The sequence below is a fragment of the Canis lupus genome, chromosome 15, assembly GCF_048164855.1.
Source record: "Canis lupus baileyi chromosome 15, mCanLup2.hap1, whole genome shotgun sequence".
Taxonomy (NCBI): Eukaryota; Metazoa; Chordata; class Mammalia; order Carnivora; family Canidae; genus Canis; species Canis lupus.
In genome coordinates this window covers 59,360,922-59,386,675 of record NC_132852.1, presented here as the reverse complement: position 1 = coordinate 59,386,675, position 25,754 = coordinate 59,360,922, and the positions used below count along the sequence as shown (strand labels likewise).

At 45.1% G+C, this 25,754-nt stretch overlaps 1 protein-coding gene across 6 annotated transcripts in view; it reads right to left on the bottom strand.

Annotated features, from left to right (window-relative positions):
* The window catches only part of CNTNAP2 (contactin associated protein 2), a 1,976,111-nt gene that overhangs the window by 150,629 nt on the left and 1,799,728 nt on the right, over positions 1-25,754 (bottom strand). For all 6 annotated transcript variants that reach the window (XM_072777573.1, XM_072777574.1, XM_072777575.1 and 3 more), the window contains 2 exons: positions 15,354-15,590; positions 6,016-6,149 (listed from right to left, as the gene is read on the bottom strand). In XM_072777573.1, coding sequence (XP_072633674.1) covers positions 6,016-6,149; positions 15,354-15,590 — 371 coding nt within the window. The remainder of the gene's footprint in view (positions 1-6,015; positions 6,150-15,353; positions 15,591-25,754) is intronic.

The following is a 25,754-nucleotide window of genomic DNA, read 5'->3' as shown; positions in this document are numbered from 1 at the left end:
CCACTGAGATTTTAGTTACTTTGTAGTAACAACTGGTGCTATCCTAATATTAGCTTCTTTCCCTCGGTGCCTAGCATTTAGCATACAGTGTGTGTTTCCCTTGGTTACACCTTTCTGACCATTTTTAGGGTTCATATTCAATATATAGCTCCATTAGCAAGCTTCATTAGCAACTGTTTTTTTTTTTTATAATTTGGCTGTAATTCTGATTATTAGCGGGTAAGAAAATATCATCTGTATTTTATTTTAAAAGACAGAATTCAGTGATTTTTAAAACAATTTTTTGAAAATTCCTGATGAAAACAACTGAGGTCATGCTCTTTGTGATACAAAAATTAGAGAACCTAATCATTTGTTCTTTATGATGTGGGAGTTATTATTATTTTTTTAAAGTCCTTAATTTCGCTTGCAGGAGAAGGCTGTTAGTCTCTTCTTGGCGAAGACGGGATGGGCCTCCAGTTAGATGAAAGCCAAAATGAACATGACATCCTTACCATCTGTTCACTTGGTTTTGGGAGAATATAGACTCTGAGTATCTGTGCCAGAGAATACACCCTGAGCTCTCTCTTGTCGAACTTTCACCAAAGCCCCCGAAATATGTGATAGTCATACTAAGAACATGTAGTTTATTCATTTTTTAGAGTTAGTCTTACCCACGGATAAGGCCAGAGCTGTGTCACATCAGCCCCTCACCCTTTTTTGTGGGCCCATCACCCCTCCTCCTACTCTCTGGAATTGTTTGCACTGAAATCCATTTTTTTAAAAAAAGATTTTATTTATTTGTTTGAGAGACAGAGGGAGAGCATGAGCTGGGACGGGGGGCTGGTGCTGTGTGTGCAGAGGCAGAGGGAGATGCAGACTCCCCGCTGAGCAGGGAGCCCAATGACCTAGGGCCCTACCCCAGGACCCTAGGATCATGACCTTAGCTGAAGACAGATGCTTAATCAACTGAGCCACCGAGGTGCCATTTAAATCCATTTTTAAGTTACACCTAACTTTCCCTAGAGATGCTACGTTGGATGGCCTTGTGGAAACACATTTGTTGCAGAAATGCTGCTGAAAGCACTGTCTGCTGCCTTTCTCAGGACTCACTCTGCAACAAGGAGGACAAAGGGCCTTGACTATCACTGCATTTTAAAAAAATGTGAAGAAATAGAATAAAATGCCCAAATGTGTGATGATTGGCTATGATATACATTATTTCTCTGTGCTTTTTGCACATTTTTAAACTATTTCATACTAAGAACAATTATTATTCTTATCATTGTAATACCGCTCATTTTCTTACTGACCACAGGTATCCACTTCTTTTGTTTTAAAGATTTTAAAATTTATTTTAGAGAGAGAGAGCACCCGAGCACATGCAAGTTATCTTGGACTATGTGTGAGCTTCAGGTTTCACATCTGGATAGTTTTGGTGAGGACTGAATGGGGGGACATGCTTAACATGCTTAGCTCAGAGCTGAGGACACAGCGAGCGCCGATGAATGTGCGCTCTTACCGTGGACGGGACATTGCCTAAGTGGGCGGTGCTATGGGACAGCTTTCTATGACAGTAACTCCAACCCAGGGTAGGTAAGAAATACATATACCTTTGTGACTTACTTCAATTTTCTTTCTTTTTTTTTTTAATTCAATTTTCTTTCCTTTTTTTTTTTTAACTTCAATTTTCTATGTCATCGTACAGACTGCCTGTGAACCACCTTGCATCCCTTACTCAGTGGGATGGGGGATGAAAGGAAGAGAAGGGCATAGAAATAAACTCTGGACAGCAGGAAGGAAGGAAAGTGGGAAGAAGGCCTTTGTCACACAAGACTTTGCAATTATTCCTCGTAATGTTCAGCTCTTGGATTTATCTAATTGGCATGAATTTTCATCGCATACAGTACGTTTTCAGGTGCTCTCTGCCTGCCTGGGGTTTGTTTTACATCTTGACTGGCGGTAAGCCTTCAGCTATTATCCTTGGTGCAACTGTGAGTTTTCATAAATGACGCCACTTGAGGGTTGTCACGGGTTCTGGCTCACTCCGGTGTCTGATGACTCCCAGAGTCGGCTCCTCATTATCTATGTGGAGATTGGGCACTTTGTGTTTTGGCAGCAAATGTTTCATCCAAGGTCAATTTCCCTCAAGGGCTCAGCACCATTTCAGACAGTATGTGCTCAGGGAATGCAAATTAATTTAATGTTAGCTTTAGCCAAACCCAGCTAGGAAAGTAAACCTGCTTTTAAAAACACCGTAAACACGGATAAACACCATTGGAATTACGTGCTGTCTTGTGCGTATAGAAATGTATAAAATCTCACCTTAATGCCAGAGGCATCACATCATAGCATTTTATGTTCATGTTTGAATTAGTCTTAGTTTCGTTCTTTGATTAGAAGTGCATTTTAATGTGAAATTATTTAAAATATCTCTGTTATTACATTTTGTTATGTAACTGGGGGCTGTCAGGATGGGTTGAAGATACCTGTGTTTCATGTTTTTGTTTGATCGTAAAAATGCAACACGTACCAAAAAAACATAGCACATGCTTCTAAGAGACAGAAAACTCTAGAGGCAACCAAACCACTTAGAATCCCTTCCCACAGAAAGATCGTGAAGAACGCTTCCCATATCTCTCCCATACATTCCTGAGGTTATAGAAGTTCTTAAGATGGATTTGTAGACTGCTTCCAGAAGGAAGGGGGTGTTTCTTCTAGAGTTCTAAAGGTAACCTCGGAGGTGCCTGCATGTTCCACAAGGGTCTCCCCACTTGAAAGAGAGCAGGGCAGGAAGTCTCTCTGACCTACTTTTCCAGAAGGAGGAGCCATAGCTTTTCTTCTGCTGCCATCTTTGATCCTGCCATCATCCGGCTTTGCTTCCCTTCTGAGCTGGGTTGGAGAGGCTGAGGAAGACCTGGAGCACCAGAGACCATGAATCTTTCCTCGCTGAATTCAAGTGGGTGGAGGCATCTGGCTTTCTCAACACTTCCAGAAATTTCAGCGCAATTGCGTTGCTGCATATGACAGAAAAGGAGAGGGCAGGACCTTCCGCCACCCTCGGTACAGCTCCTCCAGCAGAATTCCATCTGTGTCTTTGGAGTGCTCCCCACTTCCAGGCTGTTCCTAGCCTCGAAGTGTTGCGCAGCCATTGTGTTCATACCTCTCGTGTCTCTTTCTTCTGGAACCGTGTTCCTACTCTTGTGGAGGACTCTCCCCAGCTCCCCACTCTCCGCATCTGACTGGGGCTGCCAGAGATTGTTCTCCCTTTTCCCAACAGGGCAGCACATAACCCAGGCCAGGCCAGTCACAGACCTTCTCTGAGGTTTTGAAATGAGAACCAAGAGACTTTCTTCTGCAAAAGCCTGAGCCTTTTCTCAGACTTTCTTCTCAGCCCCATGCTCCAGTGCCTGTGATCCATGACTTGGAAAAGGGGGAGGCTGCGGGAAGAGGGGTCACTCCAGCCCTGGGCGAGGGGTGGACCAGCAGAGGTACTAGAGGGAGGGAGGCAGGGAGGAGGGAGGGGAGCACGGAATGGAGAGGAGGCCATGGCAGGGGGCAACAGGCTCTGGTCTTTGTTGTGATCCTCTAGGTCCCCTGGGCTTTCCTCCCAAACTGTAGTTAGCCCTTTCTTAAATTCTGTGACCTATGCTAAGAATTCTCCCTGCAAATGAATTTGGAATCGGTTTTCCGTCATTTGCAACCAAAAGAACTCTGAGCAATAGAGCTAGACTCTCCCCCAAGCCCTCCTCAGGCTCCTGGACTCTCTGCAGTTCTCTGGCCCCTCCACTCTCCAGACTTCTAGGGCTTTCCATGCCTCAAAAGCCCCAAGTTCCTAAAATAGCCAATCCTCTCCCCATCTTCAGGGCAATTTCTAATTCTGTGGCAGGTGGTGGCTCCGGTTGAGCTGATATTTGTTCTTACATGGTTGCTGGTTAGGGGGCATCTGGGGGGCTCAGCAGGTGAAGTGTCTGCCTTCGGCTCAGGTCACGATCCCTGAGGTCCTGGGATCGGGCCCCTCGAGGGGCTCTCTGCTCAGTGCGGAGTCTGCTCTGCTCCCCTGCCCCCAATGTGGGTGCATGTATTCTCTCTCTCCCTCTCTCTCTCTCTCAAATAAATACATAAAACCTTTTTAAAAAAGGCAGGTTTCTAGTTAGTTCTGAAGAATCCCCAGTTTGCAGAATGTGCCAGAAGGACTGGCCTTCCTTACCTACCTTTACTCCGGACTTCATTTTGGGAAATATACCTGGAAATGGCTCTATGAGCTCTGTCCCCAACCCACACTCGCCCGACCCTCCTTTTTGTCTGCGGCTCCCCACCCGTGAGGCCCTGTTCTGACACACCGAGCGTTTCTCCTGGAGACGGGGAGAGTGAGCCCTGCAAGGCTCCACAGCTCAGGTAGGTCTCCTGCAGTCTACTGCCCCAAAAGCCGACTGTTGAGCTTTTTAAAAAACTTTTAACATTATTCTGTGATGCTGCAATGGCAAGAGATGCCACTACGCAAGAGGTGACAGATGGCATGGGTTAAGACAAGAGAATGTTCCTAATTGAAAGCCAATGAACACAAGGTTGAAAAAATGCCATAAAACCATCCTCATCCTGTAACGATATAAACTGTACCAATCCGGGCCTTAGTGGCGTTCCTGAATAAACCTTGAGTTATGGTTCACGACGGGCTTGGTTTGCTCAGGAAATAACCTGCAGCTTCTGAGATGAGCCGGGCACCGTGCTAGGCTCAGGGACTCTGCCCACCTCGGCGGGGTCACCTTATTTACACGTCTTTGATTGATGGCACAAGACACCGTAACTGCACGTTGTCATTTTCTGAGGAAAGACCCGTCCTCAAAGTACCCTCTAGCATCTCCTGCTAAAGGCCAAGCGCAAACTCCATCATATCAAGTTATGAATCTGACATCCACCGGCGCTCAAAACCCGACGGGACTTGTGCCTTTGCTTTGCGGCCTGAACTTCACACGGCAACCAGCCGAACCCGAATGAGGTCTGAGTGGCCGCTGGACCCCTGCCAAATGACACTCCACTCTGCTGACAAAACAGTATCCCCCAGCTGTTCTTTTTCCTGACAGGTGTCTATTTTGCACTCCTTCTAGAGAATGCACGGAGAGTTCCCATCCTTGATCTCTTGGCTTAGTTCCCAGGGAGACTTCCTCACTCTGTTTTATTCATGGGGCCTCTCAGGCTGGCTCCTCCACTGTGAAAATCAGTGGTGGGGGGTAGGGACCATCAATGAACTGGCAATAAAATCTGACGGTCATCATAAAACCATGCCTTCGTGTGCCGAAAAGCCTACAACCAGAGTGAGGTTCTGGGGCAGGTCTGTGTTTTAAGGATTTTTTTTTTCAGGCAGAGCATCCATCCACAGAGACAAACAAAAACAAAAACAAAAACAAAAAAACAAAACAAACAAAAACAAAAACAAAAACAAAAAAAACCAGAAACAAAAACAAACCCAAACAAAACCCCAACCACAGTTTAATTCATATTGTGTTGGAGTAAGTGAAAGAAGTAGGTCAGATAAACCAAAATAGCCTTCGCTGGGAAGCATGATAAGCTCCAGACATCTGAGAGCACGGAGAAGAGAGGATGGTGTGACAGATAAAAACAGTCGATTTTTTTTTTTTTATTTGAGTTCAATTTGCCAACATAGAGCATAACACCCAGTGCTCATCCCATCAAGGGCCCTCCTCACTGCCCGTCACCCAGTCTATTGATAGACATGTGGACTCGAAGCAGCAAGGCAAAAATATACATAGGGCACATTTAGTCTACCTTTTCCCTAAGAGATGTCTTTGCTGTTAACTCCATCGTTGTCTTTCCTTCTATATCTACACGCCCTTCTACTTCGCTGATCAATAATTTGTAGGAGAAAGCGTAACTACCCAACCACCCCAATGATACCAAGCCAACCACCCCAATGATACCAACCCAACCACCCCAACCATAACCAGTGGCCGAGTATAACCGAGGACAGGGATCATAAAACCGTCTCCCATACAAGCGATGCACACAGGTATATACCTTGAGAATGACGGTCCTCTCGTGCCGGGTGATGTTGACACTGTGGGGTTGTCCGTTGGCCATGTTCCTGTGGTCTGCGTCAATGTTGTACGGTTCTCTGGTACCGCCCAGGTTGTACCGAATCTGTAAGCTTCCTATGGAAGGGAAAGAAAAGAGACTCTGTAATTTGTTTGCTCTAGGTTTCATTTCATTGTATTTTATTTTTTTTGAAGATTTTATTTATTTACTTGAGAAAGAGAGAGGAGAGGGAGAGAGAGAGAGAGCTCAGTGAGGGTGAGGGATGGAGGGAGAGGGAGAAGCAGGGTCCCCACTGAGCAGGGAGCCCAATGTGGGGCTCGATCCCAGGACCCCGGGATCATGACCTGAGCCGAACACCGGTGCTTGGCCCACTGAGCCACCCAGGCGCCGCTAGGTTTCATTTCCATGTCACTTCTCTCACCCCCTGTTGCTCAGGCTGGCCTGTTTTGCTGTCTGCCCATACCGTGGCTCTTCTGAGTTCCGACTCGCTAGGTCCATGGCACACGCCAAACCACGGGGTTAAGGGCCTCAGGCACGCAGGAGTTCATAGTCCCCCAACTGCGGGCCATCAGTGACCATCATCTCAACCGGAAGCAGCAAATGGTATAAATGATCCGAGCGGGGACCAAGCCTGGGAAGGATGATGGGGACACACACAGCATAGGACTATGGAGACGCCGGCAGAGTGACAAAATACTACGTGAAATAAAAAATAAATGCAGGACGGAGGGATGGTCTCACGCCACCAGCAAAGTGCGACATTCGGCGTAAAAAGAATCATGAGCATACAATATTAAAAATAAACATAATTTACAAAAGAGAAATACATGGGATTTGGGGTGGCTTCACTGAGGCCAAGAAAACAAAGCGATGAATTTTATTCTAGGTTAGAAATTGCATCAATCCGGATGCACATCAAAGGAAAGATGGGCTCCCCGGGACCCCGGGTTCTCACTGGCCCTCAGGTCTGGCTCACTTTGCCTCGGACAAATCACCCTGTTTTTCTCTCCATCTTGCTTGTCTCCCCCCAGCAATGACAGATAATATTCGAAAAGACTAATATAATATTCTAGAGCCTGCTGTTCATTAATCTGCACAGCAAATGTAACTTGTGTTTCTTATTTATGATTCTTTGAGACATCAATTTTTTAATCTCATTTTTTTTAACCCAAATTGGATTCTTCATGTTCACAGCCTCCGACATCCCACAGCTTAAAGACCAAAGCCTGCCATCCAGCCAGGGTTTGACCGGCTGTAGATCGTCTCACCGGGGTCTCTGCTGCCTCCTTCCTTTGCCTCCCGGAGGAACGACACGGAGAGCCTGATTGACAAGTCATGAAATAAAACACGATAATCAAAACTTAGAAATGATTTGAAATCATTTCTAGATTATCCAGATTTCTTAGAAATGAAGGAAAAAAAAAAGAAAAAGGAAAAGAAAAAGAAAAAGAGAAAGAAAGTCACCAGAAATCCCACCGTCCAGAGATAACTACTGTGACTATTTGGCCGGTGTCTTTTCCCCGAAATCCATCGTGCCCTTGCGTATCCACATGCGCGTGACTGAATGCGAGGCTTCTGGAACGCTGCCCTCCGTCGCGCAGCCACCGTGGCTCAACTATTCCACCGCGTGCCTGGACCTGCCAGCAGCGTGCGTTAGATTAATCAAGAACTAACTGTGTGGCCTGATTTTGCTCTCTGGACAAATTTGACGAACCATCCCTGCTTTCGAGTTTGACCCTAGTGTTTTATCCTAGATGGGTTTGCTTACAGCATTTCGACCAAGCGCTGCTGCTTTTCCCCTCCTGGGTGAGTGTGAATTCACGGCCCGTCCTGCATCTCTGTAGGCACAGGTGTCCCCTGGTGGTTGGGGGGGGGGGCTTGTGGGGACCTCGGGGGAGCCCTCCCTCCTCCTGGGGGATGCAGCTCCAGGCAGAGCTGGCTCAACTTGGTGACTCTGTGCTGACCACGTGGCATCGTCGTCTTCTGTCTGGATCACCTGATCCGAATCAGTTTCTCCTTAGCAATAACCCTCTTGGCCTCTTGGCTTGCTTGCTTTCTTTCTTTCTTTCTTTCTTTCTTTCTTTCTTTCTTTCTTTCTTCTTCTTTCTTTCTTTCTTTCCTTTCTTTCTTTTTTTTCTTTCTTTCTTTCTTCCTTCCTTTCTTTCTTCCTTTCTTTCTTTGTTTTTTCTTTCTTTCTTTCTTTCTTTCTTTCTTTCTTTCTTTCTTTCTTTCTTCTTTCTTTCTTTCTTTCCTTTCTTTCTTTTTTTCTTTCTTTCTTTCTTCCTTCCTTTCTTTCTTCCTTTCTTTCTTTGTTTTCTTTTTCTTTCTTTCTTTCTTTCTTTCTTTCTTTCTTTCTTTCTTCTTTCCTTCTTTGTTTTCTTTGTTTTCTTTCTTTTCTTTTCTTTTTTTCTTTCTTTCTTTCTTTCTTTCTTTCTTTCTTTCTTTCTTCCTTCCTTCCTTCCTTTCTTTCTTTCTTTCTTTCTTTCTTTCTTTCTTTTCTTTCTTTTCTTTCTTTCTTTCTTTCTTTCTTTCTTTCTTTCTTTCTTTCTTTTTTGTTTTCTTTCTTTCTTTCTTTTCTCTTTCTTTCTTTCTTTCTTTCTTTCTTTCTTTCTTTCTTCCTTCCTTCCTTTCTTTCTTTCTTTCTTTCTTTCTTTCTTTCTTTGTTTTCTTTCTTTTCTTTCTCTTTCTTTCTTTCTTTCTTTCTTTCTTTCTTTCTTTTCTTTCTTTTTTTTTTTTTTTTGAAGATTTTATGTATTTATTCATGAGAGACACACAGAGAGAGGCAGAGACCCAGGCCAAGGGAGAAGCAGGCTCCATGCAGGGAGCCCGACGTGGGACTCGATCCCAGGCCCCTGGGGTCACGCCCTGGGCCCAAGGCAGATGCTCAGCCGCTGAGTTGCCCAGGGATCCCTTGGCCTCATTGCACTGTTAGCTGAGCCCCTTCTTTCTCTGCTCTCCCTCACCACCAATCCCATCCCAGGGGAGGTCTCGCTGGCACTTCAGACACCACGCAAAACTCTTGCTCTTCCCCCCAGACAGTTTTCTGTCTCAATTTTCCACATTTCAGTTAATGCCTTCAGCCTCCAGCCTGTTCCTGCCGAAAGCCCTGCCTCCCCTGTGCCTCCTGTATTACACACGCGATCTGCTGGCAAATCTCCGTGGTTCTTCCTTTAAAACACACCCTGACACTTCTTTTCCTCATCACCTCCATTTCTACCCCCTGGACCAAGCCACCGGTGTCATTTGCCTGGATTGCTGGACTCACCTCCATACTAACAAGCTTCCTTGCTTCTGCCATTGCCCCAGCTCCCCTGCCCCAACCCAGCCTCTGCCCCCTCCCCGGTCCCTTCTCAGAGGGCAGACATAGTGCTCCTCTGCTCGGAACCCTCCATGGCTTCCTATCACAACCAGAGTAAAAATCCAAGTCTTCCTAATGGCTCACCAGGCCCTATATGATATTCCCCTAGTATCTCTGACATAACCTCTTTTTCTCCTCCTTGCTCACTCCTCACCAGTCCACAGTAGCCTCCTTGCTGGTTCTTTAGAAGCCAGCATGTTGCTACCTCAGGACCTTTGCACTTGCTGGCTCTTCTGTCTATGATGCTCGTTCCTCAGTTCTCTGCATGGCTGGCCCCAAACCTGCTCAAATGTCTTCCTAGTGATTATTTCTGTGATTTCCTAGTTAAAAGAATTGACCCACTCCTTTGCTTTGGCCAGGTCCTCTCTTTTCTGCCCTTTTTCCCCCCATGAGAGTAATAGTTTTTGTTTACATTCTCTGTACTTTATTCCTTTCAAAAAAAAAAGATTTATTTATTTATTTTTTCATGATAGACGTAGAGAGAGAGAGAGAGAGAGGCCGAGACACAGGAGGAGGGAGAAGCAGGCTCCATGCGGGAACCCCACACGGGACTCGATCCCGGGACTTCAGGATCGCACCCTGGGCCAAAGGCAGGCACCAAACCACTGAGCCACCCAGGGATCCCGTGTACTTTATTCCTAATTCCTAGAATAATGCCTGATACCTGGTAGGTGCTGAATAAATGTCTGTTGAATGAATGAAATGGTCTCCCTGCTTCTGTGCCTTTTTTTTCTTGCAGAGAGATTTCTTGAAAATGCACAATTGACGATTTCACCGGTTCACTAAAAACTCTTCAAAGCCTTCCAGTTGTTCATAGGATGAAGACACACATTCCTAATATAACAGAAGATGCCTTGTCTGATCTGAGCTCTGCCCGATGCGTTATTTTCCAATGACGCCATTTACTCTCTCGCTTTTTACATTCAAGCTGCCTTGGCCTTCTGTTATGCCCCAGAAAATATGATTCTCCTTTCTACTCCAGGACCTTTGAATACGCTGCTCCCGTTTTCTGAGCTGCTTCTCGCCCCACCCCTTAGCGCTTTACCCTATTTTTTCTTCCTTTACCCTAATAGCATTAAAGGTCTATTATTTGGACCTGAACAGGGGGTGAGAGGAGACAGTTGCTCGGCTACGTGCAGTAGAACATACTGACTGTCTTGAGTTGTTACGCTCTACTTCTTGTGCTTGGACCACGTAAAATCACAGCCAGCTGTGATTCATTCATCGTTTATTTACTCATTTCTTCAGAACATGAAAAGCACTGTTGAATCTGAGTTTTCAAGGCCTGAAAGTGGGCTGTCTGCCTGGCTATCAGGAGTGCAGAGTCCACCTCTAGGACACACACCCACCTCCAACCCCCTGTGTCTGGTCCTTGGGGTACAAAGAGAAGAAAGGCCAGGCCCTGCCTTTGAGGGCTAGCAGTTTGAGGAACTAGTAATTAGGCAAAAACCCAGATTATTTTCCTCCCTACTGTCTTTGTCATTGGTCCCCTTACGTTCCCCAGCTCATTAAAATCAGTCTTAAGCTGTTTCCATGATTTTTTTTTCTCTTTTCTGGCTTTCTTTCTTTGTAAATATGATTTAAAATTTCTGTAACTGCCTCACTTAATGGCGACGGAAATGATTTGCTTTGAGAAAACAGACGAGTTGGAACGTGAAATTTATAGGTAGGGGATATCCATAAACAGTAATGGCAATCTTCTTGAATAATAACATTTAAATGATATATGTATTCCTTCCAAATAATAGTACAAGAGAAGCACTAAATGATGGTAGGGAGAATATTAATATTTTCCATTAATATAAAATATTATTAAAATGGAAAAATACTTCACTTCTGCATCTCCGGTGCATCTCCCAAGTGAATTAAAGCAGTTATAAGGGACTGCTCGTTTATTGGCTGCAGCAAATAACATGCTTAGCAGATTGATTCTCTCCTGGCCATCATCATTACCATCAGCAAACACTTAGGGGGCACCTCGTGTAGGCAGGAGATGTAGTGCTGGGGGCTTCTCATCTCGCTGGGAAGACGGCGTATTTATAACAAAGACAGATAACAAGACGGCACACCGAGTGCCACACACATGACATTGAAAATAAGTATAACGAGAGTCTCAAGTAAGGGGAAGTCACTGCAAGGAGGTGAGACTTGACTTGGCTCTAGAGTGAAAGGCAGGTGTTAGAGCCCAGAGGAAGATGGAGCTCCTCCAGGTAAGGGGGCCCGGTGGGAGAGTGCAGGTGTCACATGCGCTTGGGGGGCCGTGAGGAAGAGCTGTGATGTGTGGCACTGGATGTAGGTCAAATGGCCAGATGCAGATTAAATCCGTGGGCTGTGGACGGTAGTAACTGCCAACACCTACCTGGATTGCAGACTGCATAGGGATAGGGTAATGCTTCACACTTACTGCCTCATTCCATTTTCATGACACCCCATGAGGGAGGCCCTGTTTTACAGAACAGGGCACGGGGCTTGGGGCTAACTGCCCACGATCTCCATCCCACAACCCGCACAAAAGGCAGAAGCAGATTCAAACACAGACATTCTGGTTCTACACTGGAAGCCCTCAGCCCAGAGCCCTGTGGTCTCGACTGGCAGGTTGTGGGATTTGGGCTTTCTCCTGCCCTTCGGGGGAGGGGGTGGGGGGGTGGCAGGCCCTACTGATCCATGATGAGGGACACTGTGTATGATGAAGGCTGTGGCGGGTCACAGTGAGCAGGGAGTGGGGTGGGTCAGAGCCCCCCGGATGTGCTGGGGTGCACTGCTATCCCCTGAAGGAAGAATGGGTGCCCGGAGCTGGGCTCCCCTCAGCAGGCCGGGCTGCTGGAGCCCCCAGGTTGGTGGCCTCCCAAACATGACCTCGTCCATTTACTCAAATACCATTCCAGATGCAATGATCTTCTCTGCCTGCCAGGGCCTGAATGAGGTTGGGAGGCAGTGAATTAGAAGACGTTGCCGCAGACTAGCAGGGGGGAAGGAAAGAGATACCCCGGAGGGACATGGTGTGAAGAATCTGCAGGACTTGTTTGCCTGGGTGGCTCGCAAAAGGAGGGGGATGGAGCATTTAAGCATTTAAGAATGACACCGCGTGGTGCTTGGGAATTCAGGTATCTCGGGGTTGGGGGCGGCCAGCACAGTCGGAAGCAGAGAGTCTGGAGAAGGGGCTAGTTTTGGGGACCCAGGGATGGTAACATGCTTTTAACATGTCAAGTTTGAGGGATGTCAGGGCATTTAGTTAAGACTTTCAGGTTTTTAAATTTTTTCCTGATATTTTGGCACAGTCCTTATTGATTTTTTCCTTCAGAATTTTCTAACTTTAAATAGCAGTGAAACAAAAATACCGTCTTCAAAGTGTGAAAAAAAACACAAATTTTTAAACAGCAATTTGAAGATGGCCTTGCAAGATTAGGAAGAAACCCACTGGTCATGCTTTTCCAATGCACGGAGAGTGCACTAGAGCTCTCCACCCCACGGAGAGGGTGGCGGAGGTCTCGGGGCCTGGAATCAGACACCTGAGCATAGAAATCCTGGTGTGGCCATCGCCAGCTGAGAGTGCAAGCCACTTAACCTCTCCATACTTGAGTTGTATCATCTGTTGACAGGGGATAAAGAATGATACCTACCTCGTAGTTGTGTGGCTCATAGGAATTAATGCATGTGCAACACAGCACACCTTCGGGCATCAATAAATGGCAGCACCGATATGGAACTGATTACTCTAAACCCTTGCACACGGTCAACGTCCGCAAACACCAGCATGAGCGCACATAGGGACGGCCGTGGGTTATGGGAATGTGAGTTATTGATATAGGATTGGGGACTGAATTTTAGTGTGGCAGGGACTCAAGGGGTAGACAAAACAGCATCTCCCGGCGCGTGTTCATGATGTCTTGACAAGCCCAATGTAAGAGTTGCCTCCGGGGCCCCGAGAGTCTGGGGCTTGTGGGTGGAGAACATCAGTGGGTTAAAAATCAATTGACCTGATCCAGGAGAAATACACTCAACTCGTGAACTTCTGGAAAGCAGGGGTTATGTCCTTTTATCTTCTGCTTCCTCATTGATTTTAGTCATTACCCTTTCTGATGACAACAGAGTTGCTTGCTCATTGTGAGAATTTGACATTTATGAAAGTATTGCTCAGGAAAAGCAGATCGACAGACAAAAGGCACTTTGTGTTCATATTATTGTTTTTTGTTTCCTATCCATATTTTTCACAAATCCAAGATGATATTGTATAGTCAAGCTTCTATCTTTCCTTCTTTTCTTTTCTTTCTTTTCTTTTTTTCTTTTCTTTTCTTTTTTCTTTTCTTTTCTTTTCTTTCTTTTCTTTTCTTTTCTTTCTTTACTTTTCTTTTCTTTTTTCTTTTCTCTTCTTTCTTTCTTTCTTTCTTTCTTTCTTTCTTTCTTTCTTTCTTTTTTCTCTCTTTCTCTCCTTTTTTCTTTTTTGGCTTAACATTGTATTACATCATTTTTTCTCCATATTATTTTCCCCATTGCTCTCCATAAATATTATTCTTAATGGATACATAATATTCCTTAAAATGGAATATTACCCTCTTTTACTAACCATTTTACTACAGTTGAACATCTAGGTCCTTCCTAATGCTGATTTTTATAAATAACACTGAGAGGAACATTGTCATGCCGCATCTTCGCCTGATTTTTGTCTTATTTCTTTAGCAATAATTACTGAAAGGGAAAATCTTAGGAAATATCCATGCCTCCCCCCCCAACCCCAGCCCTCAATCTTTTAACCAACAGTGAATTGACCACAGTAGTTTAAGAATTTACTACATTTTAAAACACAGGCTGAGGGATCCCTGGGTGGCGCAGCGGTTTAGCGCCTGCCTTTGGCCCAGGGCGCGATCCTGGGGATCCAGGATCGAATCCCACATCGGGCTTCCGGTGCATGGAGCCTGCTTCTCCCTCTGCCTGTGTCTCTGCCTCTCTCTCTCTCTGTGTGTGACTATCATAAATAAATAAAAGTTAAAAAAAAAAATAAAACACAGGCTGACCTGGGTTCATAATAATAATCTCTGCTCCCATGGAAGATAATCTTGATTTTTAACAAGCGACCCCGCCGGAATAATCAGTGCAGAGCAAGAAGGTGTGGGCAAGGAGAGAGGCTGTCTCCACACTCTCAGCCCGTGTAATCTCTCTGGGAACTGAGTGACAGAGATTTGCTCCCTGATAACCCTACGGTATTCTTGTGAAAAAGCGACCTTAGAATTTTCAAGTGTCTCAGAATTCGAGTCTTCTGAGAGGAATGGCCCCTTCAGTGTCTGAGATGTTCATGTGTCTCAGGACCGCTTGGACTCCTCCCAGAGGTCATGAGCACACTTGAATATTCTCACAAGAGGCCCATTTCAATCTTGCTCGGGCTCCATGCATATTTGGAGATCAAGATGGTCCCAGACATTACAAGTGTACATATGCTCCTGCTTTCAGCAAGCCTTATGCCAGGGATATATTTTATGGATCTAAAATTCTGAGAGGGTTTAGGAATGAAAACATCTCTGGTTTTCAACTTCTATTGAAAGTTACATATGTTTTGTAGGAACCTACTGATACGTTATCATAAATCAGGAGAACTCATTGATTTATATTACATTAATTTTACTACTTCAGAGCTCATCTCTATTTAGTACAGCAGCACATGTATTTATTTGACAGGAGCAAAAAATCATCATTATACATATGGAACAATCTCATATTCATGTAATACGCTCCCCATAAAGAACTTGACGTGTCTTAGCAACATTACTACTATGACACATTGCTAGAAGGCACTCAACTGACAAGTTGCTTTCTTGGCTCTCATGTAGGGAAATGAGGTTAAAAGACATTGGATGACTTGCTCAACATCCTGTGGAGAATAAAGGACAAGACAAGAGCAATCCAGACTTTCTAGAACATTCTGTTCACCTAACATTAAACAGCGGAGCCTAGGCATCCTTGTCCTTACCAGCGGGTTTGATGAGAACTGCCAAGAAGTCTGTGGTGAAAGAACTGACGTAGAGGAGAATGCAGGGCGCCTTGGTGGTGCTGAAGCTGAAGCGGATGCTCTCATGGGCCAGGTCGGGAGGGGCGTTCTGCTGCTCAGGGGAGCTCTCTGCTCTGCTGCCCGGTTCCTTGGCACCGACTACCGGTGCCTGGAAGTTATACCGTAGCCACATTCCCTCTTCAAAAAACGCACCAACATCTGTTGAAAAGAAAAGGGCAGAGAAAATTGAAAAATGAGGGCAAATCAGATGCTGATCCAGCCAACAATCTAAACTCAGGTAGACCGTTAATTTTGCCATAGCTTCAGGTCATGGAAGGCAGGTCCTGACTCCAGGAGGGGGGATCAGATTGGGCTACTCTCTATAGAGATGGCCCTTATTTCCTCAACATGGATTATCTATCAAAAAAGAAAAAAAGTGGGATCCCTGGGTGGCGCAGTGGTTTGGCGCCTGACTTTAGCCCAGGGTGCAATCCTGGAGACCCGGGATCGAATCCCACGTCGGGCTCCCGGTGCATGGAGCCTGCTTCTCCCTCTGCCTATGTCTCTGCCTCTCTCTCTCATTCTGTGTGACTATCATAAATAAATAAAAATAAAAAAAATGAAAAAAAGTCACTTAATCCAGTATGGAGAGCTGTAAATTAAAAAATAGATTAATAAAAGTTAAGAAGCTTACATCATACCAGAAGGAATTTTCGTGGGTGGTAGTTAGGCCAAATAACCAAGTTAGGTTGAAGAGGCGCCCTGAAAATAGAGGCAGTACTATCACACAAACACCAATTTAAGGAGCTCATGGGCTTCCTCTGTGAGACTAGAGTTGTTTGGATGCTCACACAGGTTCCCACAGGAAAGCCCTTGACAGAACCCTGAGGAAGTCCTGGGACGCTTTGGGCACAGTGCCTAAAATCATAAGATGTGAAATTAGAGAGAACTGGGTTCAAATATGACCACTCATTAACTAGCTGCATGGCTTTATGGGAATTTCCTTAACCTGCTGCTTTTGCCCTCAGTATTTTATATGTGAAAAGGAGACAATAAAGGATCATGTGAAATGATCAGCAGAAGTAAATTGTACCTATATTATTATTATTATTATTATTATTATTATTATTATTATTAAATTAGAAGAAGAGTCACTGACCCTTCATGGTCTCTGTTGATGGCCTAATCATTGCTAATTGGTTCCTAATCACTTCCTGGCAGACCAGCTCCTCTGTTGATTGTCCCATTGCTTGGTCCCCAGTGTTCCAAAATCACCTCCGAGCTCACCACGAAAGGCTGAGTTTCCCTATCAAGCTTTGTTCTGTCTTCCTTGTAACTGTCTTGCCCTCTGCAGGTGTCCTTCTGGAAGCGTTTCTCAAACCTCATTTTTGTGCAATGCTTTATGCTTACAACATTTGACATCCATTAGATTAGCCCTATTCAGAAGGTATTTTGTGAAACACAGCTTTACATTGTCATTAATGGAAGAGGACAAATTCCAAAAGGATTTTTTTACACCTAGAAATTTGGAAGTCTGTCCTTGTTACATATATCCAGAACAGAGTCGGCAGAGAGTAGTGAATCAGGGTCTGGAGTCAGACACCTGTTGGTGTGAATCTGGGCTGTGCTAACCTGCTAACCAATCTGTTAACCTGTTAAACAACCTGCAATGTGTGACACTGTCTTACATAATTAACAACTGGTTTGCTCAAAATGCCATAAGCACCTGTGATGGGAAATACAGAATTAGACAGTACTTAACCCACGCTAGGCACTGAACGACTCACTGGGATGTCAGAGGCCGCCACCCTGGGCATGAGAGGAGACACGTCAACAATTTGAAATCCTTCTGGTGACAGTTACGGCAGTTTCCTCAGCAGGTAATGTAATAAGAAACCCCATCTCACACCTGGAGGATCTTGAGTTGGTTTTCCCATGCTTTTAGCAAACATCTATTGAGTAGCGTAGGGGTGCCAGGCACTCTGCTGGGTGCTGAGGTGACCATCCCTGCTTCCAAGAAGCTCTCCATCTAGAGGATTTAGACTACCAGGCATCTAAATGCAGGACCAGGGAATATGAGGAGCATCAGCCCTGTCTTCAGGGACCAAGGAGGACATCTGGGGTAAAAGACATGGAACAGGGGACCAAAAGAGCCAGAGGCAGTAGCTGTGGAAAGGTGAAGGGAGACCAACTCTCTGTCTAGTTGACGGAGAAGCATTAGCACTTGGTGTGGAGACAGTGCGATCAGAGGCATCGTGCCTCAGGGGAAAGTCATATACTCTTTTTACAATGTCATTTGTTTATGCAAGACTCATTAGTTCCCCCACTACATTTTAGGTTAGGCAATGGGGAGACAATGAAGGAAAAGGAGGTGATCCCTGCCTTCGACAGTTCAGAGCCTAGTGGGACAGATGGATGTTCATAGGTCAGCTGCTGTGATGGATTGTAGGGGCCGGGGTTGGGGGGACAGTCAAAGAGAGCAGGCCAGGCAGGTCACCTGCAGCAGACATCCCAAGGGGTTCACTTTGCCACAGAGAAGTTCTCCCTGAGAATGAAGGGTCATTATGTGGGGCCACGCAGGAGAGGAGAGGTGGGAAATGGTGTCTGGAGGGAGCAGGGGGTGAGAGGAGGGCTCAAGATCAAGGCCAGAGAGTTTGAACAAACCAGGGGCAGACAGAAAGGAAGAGAGAAACGTATGTGGCACTTGATACTGAAGATCAAGGCATGAAGAATCTGGGCCTATGGAGAGGTTCTGGGTAGCAGAGGCTGAGGAAGCAGTAGAGCCGTGGAGGCCCTGGCACCCCGGTTACAGATGCCATCCATCGCCAGCAAGAACCTGGGCTTCCCTGAGCCGGACTGTCTCCAGTCACCGCACTTCCAGAGAGTGGACTGAACGTAGTCCCTGATGACGTTTCTCTGTTCAAACGCTGGTCCCCAAGCCTTAGCTCCAGAATCCAGGCCAGAGGGTCCTGACAATCACCATGCACAGCAGATTCCCCAGGCGATGCTCGTGCATGCAGGAGTTTGAGACCCTGGGAGCCAAAGCTGAGGCAGGACAGCACACCTGGCAAAGCAGATAGCTAGCAGTCCTGTCAAGGGGAGATACGATGCGTCTTGCAGCTCAAGCGGTGACTATCCTTCCAAGGCAGATTACGAGGAGGAATTCAGAAAGCTAAGGATTTTATTTCAACAAACCAAAAAATATGCCACAGAGAACACTTTTGGTATATTTGAGAGTCATTGTTAAAAAGCTTTATGGATTCATGTCAGTTTTGGAGGAAGGAAAATACCAGGCCCAAAAGTGTTATTCTGAAACCACATCATAAACCAACTGTTAAACCAGGGCCTGGGAGTGATGTGAACCATTTCAGCTTCGAAGTGGCAGATTTACAGCTGCCATTTCACTGTTTCAGATGGTTTTAAGGAAATGCTAAATCAAGATATGTAATATCATTAAGGAAAGGAATGCTCCCATCCCTTCTGAAGGAATGACTAAAATAACACTAATTTAACAAGCCCCAAATAACACCTTTTCCCTCATTGGAAAATAAAAAATTATTGATTTAGAATGTTTAATTTATGGTTTTAGGCTGAGGTAGCTTAAATTTTAGGACATTCAGTTTTTGGATAGGAAAAAAATGATAAATGTGGAGTCTCGTTATTCTAAGATGTGTTACAAAAGAGATTTGTTGAGTTATATCATGTTTCTCAAAATCCCGAGCCACAGAACACTACCTGCAGATGCAGGATCGTAAGGATGCCAGAAATCTGGAAGCAGACAAGCAACCTTGTTCTAATCATTTCTTGGTTCTCAAAATGGACCCCTTATTGATAAAAGGAAGTCTGCCAAGTGTTTGGAATAAAATCCACAAACTGTCCATCCCAGAATAATACCATAAAAATAATCATCTAGCCAAATCTGAGACGCTTACCATGGAAAGGCAAACAGCTAGTACCCACCCCCATTATTAAATTGCCCCTCATCTCTTCCTCCTCACATTCAATCATTCCATTTCTTTTTCCCTTTTCACTTAGGCTATATTTAAAAAAAAATCAACGTGGGTCTTTTCATTCTCTCACTTCCCCATGAGGACCCAGAATTCAAAGTCCCTAACTCACAAATGGACTCTTTTCCAAACATTTATTTATTTATTTTTAAATATTTTATTTATTTATTCATGAGAGACACAGAGAGAGAGAGAGAGAGAGAGGCAGAGAGAGGGAGAGAGAGAGAGGCAGAGACACAGGCAGAGGGAGAAGCAGGCCCCATGCAGGGAGCCCCATGTGGGACTCGATCCCAGGACTCCAGGATCACGCCCTGAGCCAAAGGCAGGTGTGCTAAACTGCTGAGCCACCCAGGTGTCCCCCAAACATTTATTTTAAAGTCAGTAACTTGTGACTTGGAAATGTTCCCCCATAGAAACAATGCCCCAGGTGATGGTTGGTTTGCCAGGAGAGCCCATAAATGCTGAATAACTCTGGATGGTAATGAAAGAGAACCAAAGAGTGTTATCCTGTATTAGTGATCAACATAGAAACCACAACAGAAAAAGGTTGATTCTGAACACGAGAACTGCAAGAAACCCTTCTCACACAAGTGTCTCGTCTAGATATGCCGGTGGTATGCTGGCAAGTGTTAAATAGCTGGGTCTGCGTGTAGGGGAGCCCTGATTTAGAGAGCTCACCAATTCCCAGGGTGTAAACACTCCTGCCATGGCTGATGCCAAGCCACCAACACATTAGTAAATATGGAGCTGAGAGGAGATGTTCACAGAAGATCTCCCAGCCTGTGTCAACTGCTTCTGGCACATGACCTCACTTGGTCAATGGCCCAGACATTCAAGTAAACCACATTTATTGACCATAACTGGGTGGCTCGAAAAAAAAGAAGTCTCTTTTCGCAATACCGAAAGCTCTCAGTCTAATATTGGGGTGCGAGCTGATTTTTTTTGGGTGGGCTCTCTTCCTGGGTTGCAGACAGATGTGTACTCCCTATGTGCTTATGTAGCAGAGAGAGAGGGGGAGAGAGAGAGGGAGGAGGAGAGAAGAGGGAGATGAGGGAGAGAGAGAAAAAGATAGAGAAGGAGGGAGAGGGAACTAGATCTCCGGTCTCTTCCTTTTCTCACAAGGGCACTAATCCCATCATGGGGGCCCCACCCTCATGACCTCATCTAAACCTAACTACCTCCAAAAGCCCTAGCTCTAAAAATTGTCATTTTGGGGGTTAAGGGTTCCATGCAGGAATTCGGGGGGGGGCAGGTGGACACACACATTCAATCCATAAGAAAAGGCCCCTTCTGCTGTAAACAAACTTTGTAATATCCGTTTACTCCCTCCGGCCTTCCACAGCTCTCTTTGGCCTAGTCCCGGGACCCCGGACCCCGGACCCCGGACCCCAAAAGCTCTGTACTTTATAAGAAGTTCTATAAAATCCAAGAAGAACTGCCACAGAGCAGACACTGTACTACAGGAAGCGGAGACCTGAACCCCAGTCTCAGGATCATGAAGCTTTTTCACCAAGGGCTTCCACTGTCCAGAATGATCATTCCCATTGCTGACTTTTTAATCCATCATCTAGTGAAAAAGCTAAATAAATTCCGTGGACCCTTGATCCTGCAAACCTCAGCCTGCACCCCCCGGCACACGTCCTGCTTCTGCATTAGGCCCGGCGCTGCTTTAACTTGTTTTCTGTTGAACCCCCAAGGCCCTGCCGGCCTGAACTACAACCAGTTCCTCTCCTGGCCTTACACTGGCAAAATCTGCTTTTTCTCTCCAAATGTGCCTCTTTGAATTTCCCTCCTGAATTTTTTATTCAGTTTGTTTGATGTTTTCTTCAATTGACTATAATCGTTTCGGACTAACAACATTGGACCAGGATGGGTCAATGTACACCTTGGCCTGCTCTGGTTCCCCAGGTGAGTACATGTCTTTTGTAACCGCTTCCCCACCCTTCTCTCTGAAGGCCAGGTTACTTGCAGGTCAGGTTCTACGTAATAAGCTTCAAGCGTCTGAAACTGCACGAGAGCGAAAAAATACCAAAGGGAAAATCTCTGAAGTTTTAGCCTGAATGGCATGCGCTGCCCATGAGAGACAAGGGTAAAGTGTATTATTTGAACACATCAATGAGGTATATGATCTATGGATTGACTGTGTAGGAGTCAGGGGGCCTCCTTGCTTGGAACTAAAGAGCCAACAGCACTGAACACCTTTGCTTGAGTCTTAAGTGGGAAGATAGTTTGCATCCAGAATTTCCAGGGTGCTCCTGATGCGGTTAACAAGCATCCCTGGAAAATATGGTGGTGGACGGGTTAGAAGTTGCTCTAGAGAGAGGACTCCATTGCAATGAGCTCCATCTGACACAGGCAGTCAGGGATTAATGTGTGTGTGGAGGGCAGGAAACCGAAGGTAGCTTTAGTCCTGGCTTTGCCACCAACCAGCTCTATGGCCCTGGTGTGTGGCAGGTCATTTAATCGCTGTGGGCTTAAATCATTCCCATCTTAGAGAAATCCTCCCCGCCCCCGAACCTACATCTTCCTCTGGCTAGGAAATACATCCTTTAAAGTATTTATTAAGTGCCTTCTGCAATCCAGGAAGCTATGAGAGGCTTAGCAAGGAGTAAATGATATTGAAGTCAATCATTGAAGAAGCATCAGGTAAGTGGTACTGGGGACAGAGCAAGCATCCTAAAATGGAGAAAGAGCATAATGCAAAGGCCCTGGGGAAAGAGGGGGTGTTGAGGGCCAATGCAAGGAAGGCCAAAAAGGTAGGAAGGGGAAAATTCAGCAGAGAATGACAGGAAGTGAGTCCAGAAAGACAGTGGCATCTTGAGGATTTTTCTTTTGTGTGTGCATAACAAGTAAAAGATAACTCTGGAGGGTTTCAAGCAGAGGTGACATGATCTGATTTGTGATTTTAAAAGATCGTTCTGGTTGCAGTTTGGTGCACGGATTGGTGTGAGAGGAGAGTGCGTCACCTCTAAACTGAAATTTCGTCCTTTTTCTTAAAATTTAGAATATCACTGGGCATGTGTGTGTGTGTGTGTGTGTGTGTGTGTGTGTGTGTGTGGTGGGGGGAGGTGGTCACTAGATATAGTTCAGGGAATCTGCAAATCTTCTGAAAATGCAGGCACAATGTGTATGCCTCTTTCTGGAGGAGATGGCTAGTGCTTTCAATCAGATATCGTGACTTGACCATCAGAAGTTTAAGGAGGGATCCCTGGGGGGCTCAGCAGTTGAGCGCCTGCCTTGGGCTCAGGGCGTGATCCTGGGGTCCCAGCACCGAGTCCCATGTCGGGCTCCCTGCATGGGGCCTGCTTCTGTCTCTGCCCCTCTCTCTGTGTCTCATGAATAAATAAATAAAATCTTAAAAAAAAAAAGAAATGTAAGGAAAAATAATACAACTTAATTAACTCAGAAATGATACACTGAGATGCTCAGTGTGCGTTGGCTCGGTGCTAGATGCTGTCTCCACTTCACCCTGAGTACCTGGACCTGCTTCTTGCTCAGCCGCATCTCCCAGTGCCTGCATCCTCTGCCTCTGGTCCGGCCAGGCTGCCTTACTTGCTTGTGGCACTTGTACCTCCTTCCCAGCCGGCTGTCCGCCCTTCCATTCTCGTCCCTATTCACACGTCCCCGGCAGGTGTCAGCGCCACCTCCTTCCCTAAGTGTCACCTGTAGCAAAGGCTCCTCCTCCGGTGCCCTCCTGGCTCTCTTCTGACTTTAGTTATACAAACAAGTGTAACCTCGTTTGCTTTTAATTTAGTCAACATGTCTTGGAATCTCACTCCATGGCCAGGCCCGTGCTGATAACAAAAGCAAACACGACGGGGACTTTTCTCTAAAGAAGCTGGCAGTTGGTTGGGACATAAACACATCATTGGGATACAGGGCGAGATCCAGAACAACAGAGTAGAAAGAAATAGCAAGAGGAGAGAGAGATCGCCTCTTCCTGTGGGGAGGTCTCGTCTCCTTCATGAGGGAGGGGACAGCAAATATGACTTTGCAGGATGCGCAGGGCGGCTAGGGCATTCGCAGTGTGGGGAGAAGTGTGAACAAAGGCAAGGGAGAGTGGGTGTTCCAGAAATGACGTCAGAGCTTCTCGACCTCGGCTGTGCTTTTTTTTTTTTTTTAAATTAATTAATTATTATTTTTTTAATACCTAAGGCAAACTCTCAGAAAAACTGATTTAACCAGTCTGGGAAAAGGTCAGCCTGTTGGCATATTTCACTGTTTTCTCGGATTTCTGCAGTGGGCGGCCGGGACGGAGAGCTGCTGCTGTAGGTTGTTGGGTAGAACTTGGTGTGAAATGTGGGGTGACAGGTGCCCAGGACCTGCTGCTGGGAAAGAGGGCAGGACAGAGGCTACAGAGGGTCTCGAGTCACTTCACCTTAAAAGTTTTGGGAGAGCAGTCCACTTTGAAAGCATTTCAGATTTACAGAAGAGTGGCAAGTCTAGCACCAAGAACCATATCCTCCATATCCAGATTCTCTTTTAACATTTCACTATATTGCTCTCTCTGTGTTTATATATATATGCATATATATATGTATATGCTTCTTCACCATAATTTTTGTGTGTTTATATATATATAGATATATAGGCTTCTTCACGTATATATGAAGTATAGATAGTGTATACTATATACTAATTCCTGAACTATTTATTTATTTATTTAATTTATTTTTTATTGATGTTCAATTTGCCTGAACTGTTTAAAAGCAAGCTGAAGTGAGGAAATAAACATTAACATAATCCTATTATCCCATGATGTTCCCATTTCTGGAAAAATATATACCCAGACACACATATTTGTATGCACACACATCATTTTGAAAGCCACTGTGAGGCTACATGTAGACACGTGCATATATATATTTCTATGTAGAAAGTTTTTTCTTAAAAGCAGCAGCCCAGCATAGCGGGCCCACCTCTTTCATACTGGAAAGGGAGGAGGAGAGAGAGGGGCGAGGTGGTTGGAAATTGAAAGCCTTGTTTATGCATCTGGCAGTTCACTAAAATGTGGGCTTCTGAGGGTAAGAGTAACCTTAGCCAGGCCCTTGGCCTTCAGCAGAAACACAATGAATATTTATTGAATTGAGCTCAACTGAATTTGAATTTTGTTTTTTAATACCAACACTATATTCATCTGGTTGGTTCGCCCTGACCTTTCTCAGTTGACATTTCTCGGTTTCATTCCCTTTGTAAAGTGGGCTTCTTGAGAGCGGTGGCATTCCATCAACTTAGCCATTGTCATTAATTACAACAACAGTTCATTAATCAAAGTGTTATAAGATCCATTTAGAATAATACATCTAAAAGCACCGATTGATTTACAACTGAACAGATGGTCTTAATTTTTATTTCTTTTCCTTTTTTTTTTTGTTAAAGATTTTATTTATTTATTTGACAGAGGGAGAGAGCCAGCACAAGCAGGGGGAGTGGCAGGTAGAGACAAAGGGAGAATCAAGCTCCCCGCTGAGCAGGGAGCCTGATGCGGGGCTAGAGCCCATGATCCTGGGATTGTGACCTGAGCCAAAGGCAGACACTTAACTGACTGAGCCACCCAGGCTGCCCCTTGACTGCTTTTTCTTCTTTTTATTGGCTTAGTAAGCTGGAACTTATTTGGCCACACTGGTCACTTGCTTGATGAGCATTAGTGGATAAAGTTGTCACCCAGTCACCCGTTTCATTTCACCTCTGCTCTGCTAACTTCAGAGTCCGTTACGAAGCCCTTGCCTTTAGGAATCACATTGTTTGCTTGGTTATTTATTTATAAAATTATTTAATTACATATTTTATGCCTTTTGCAAGATACTAGGCGGTTTCGCTTCATTCTGTTGATAAGTAGCAAGTTGTCTCTTCTTTGTCCTTCACTTAACACTAAATGTCCCAAATTTTCTTGCTTGCTCCGCTGATTTGACAAGCCAAATAGAATTCTGGACTCTGAGGGCTCTTGAGGACAAGTGCTGCTTTTCATTCCCTTATGTGATCCTGGTAGCCCCAGGATCTAATAGGGAGAGGCACTCACGGAAAGTTTGTTGATTCAGTGAGTGCACTTTTGACTTGAGCCAGATACATATTTACACGCCATAAGGAAATGAGCTTCTCTGGGGTTCCTGCTATGTGTCAGTCACAATACGCAATTTTCATATATTATCCTATTTAATAAATTATTCAACAGCAACACTTTCGACATAGATGTTATCATCCCTATTTTTACAGATAAGGGAACTGAGGCTTAGGGGAATAATTTGCCCAGAGTTATCCCACTAATCAGGAGGGGACAGTCAAATACAGATTTTCTGGACTTCAGAGTCTATGCTCTTTCCTCTCTGCCAGCCACACTTAAGCAAGTTCTAGCTGTTTTCACAGAATTCTACAAAAG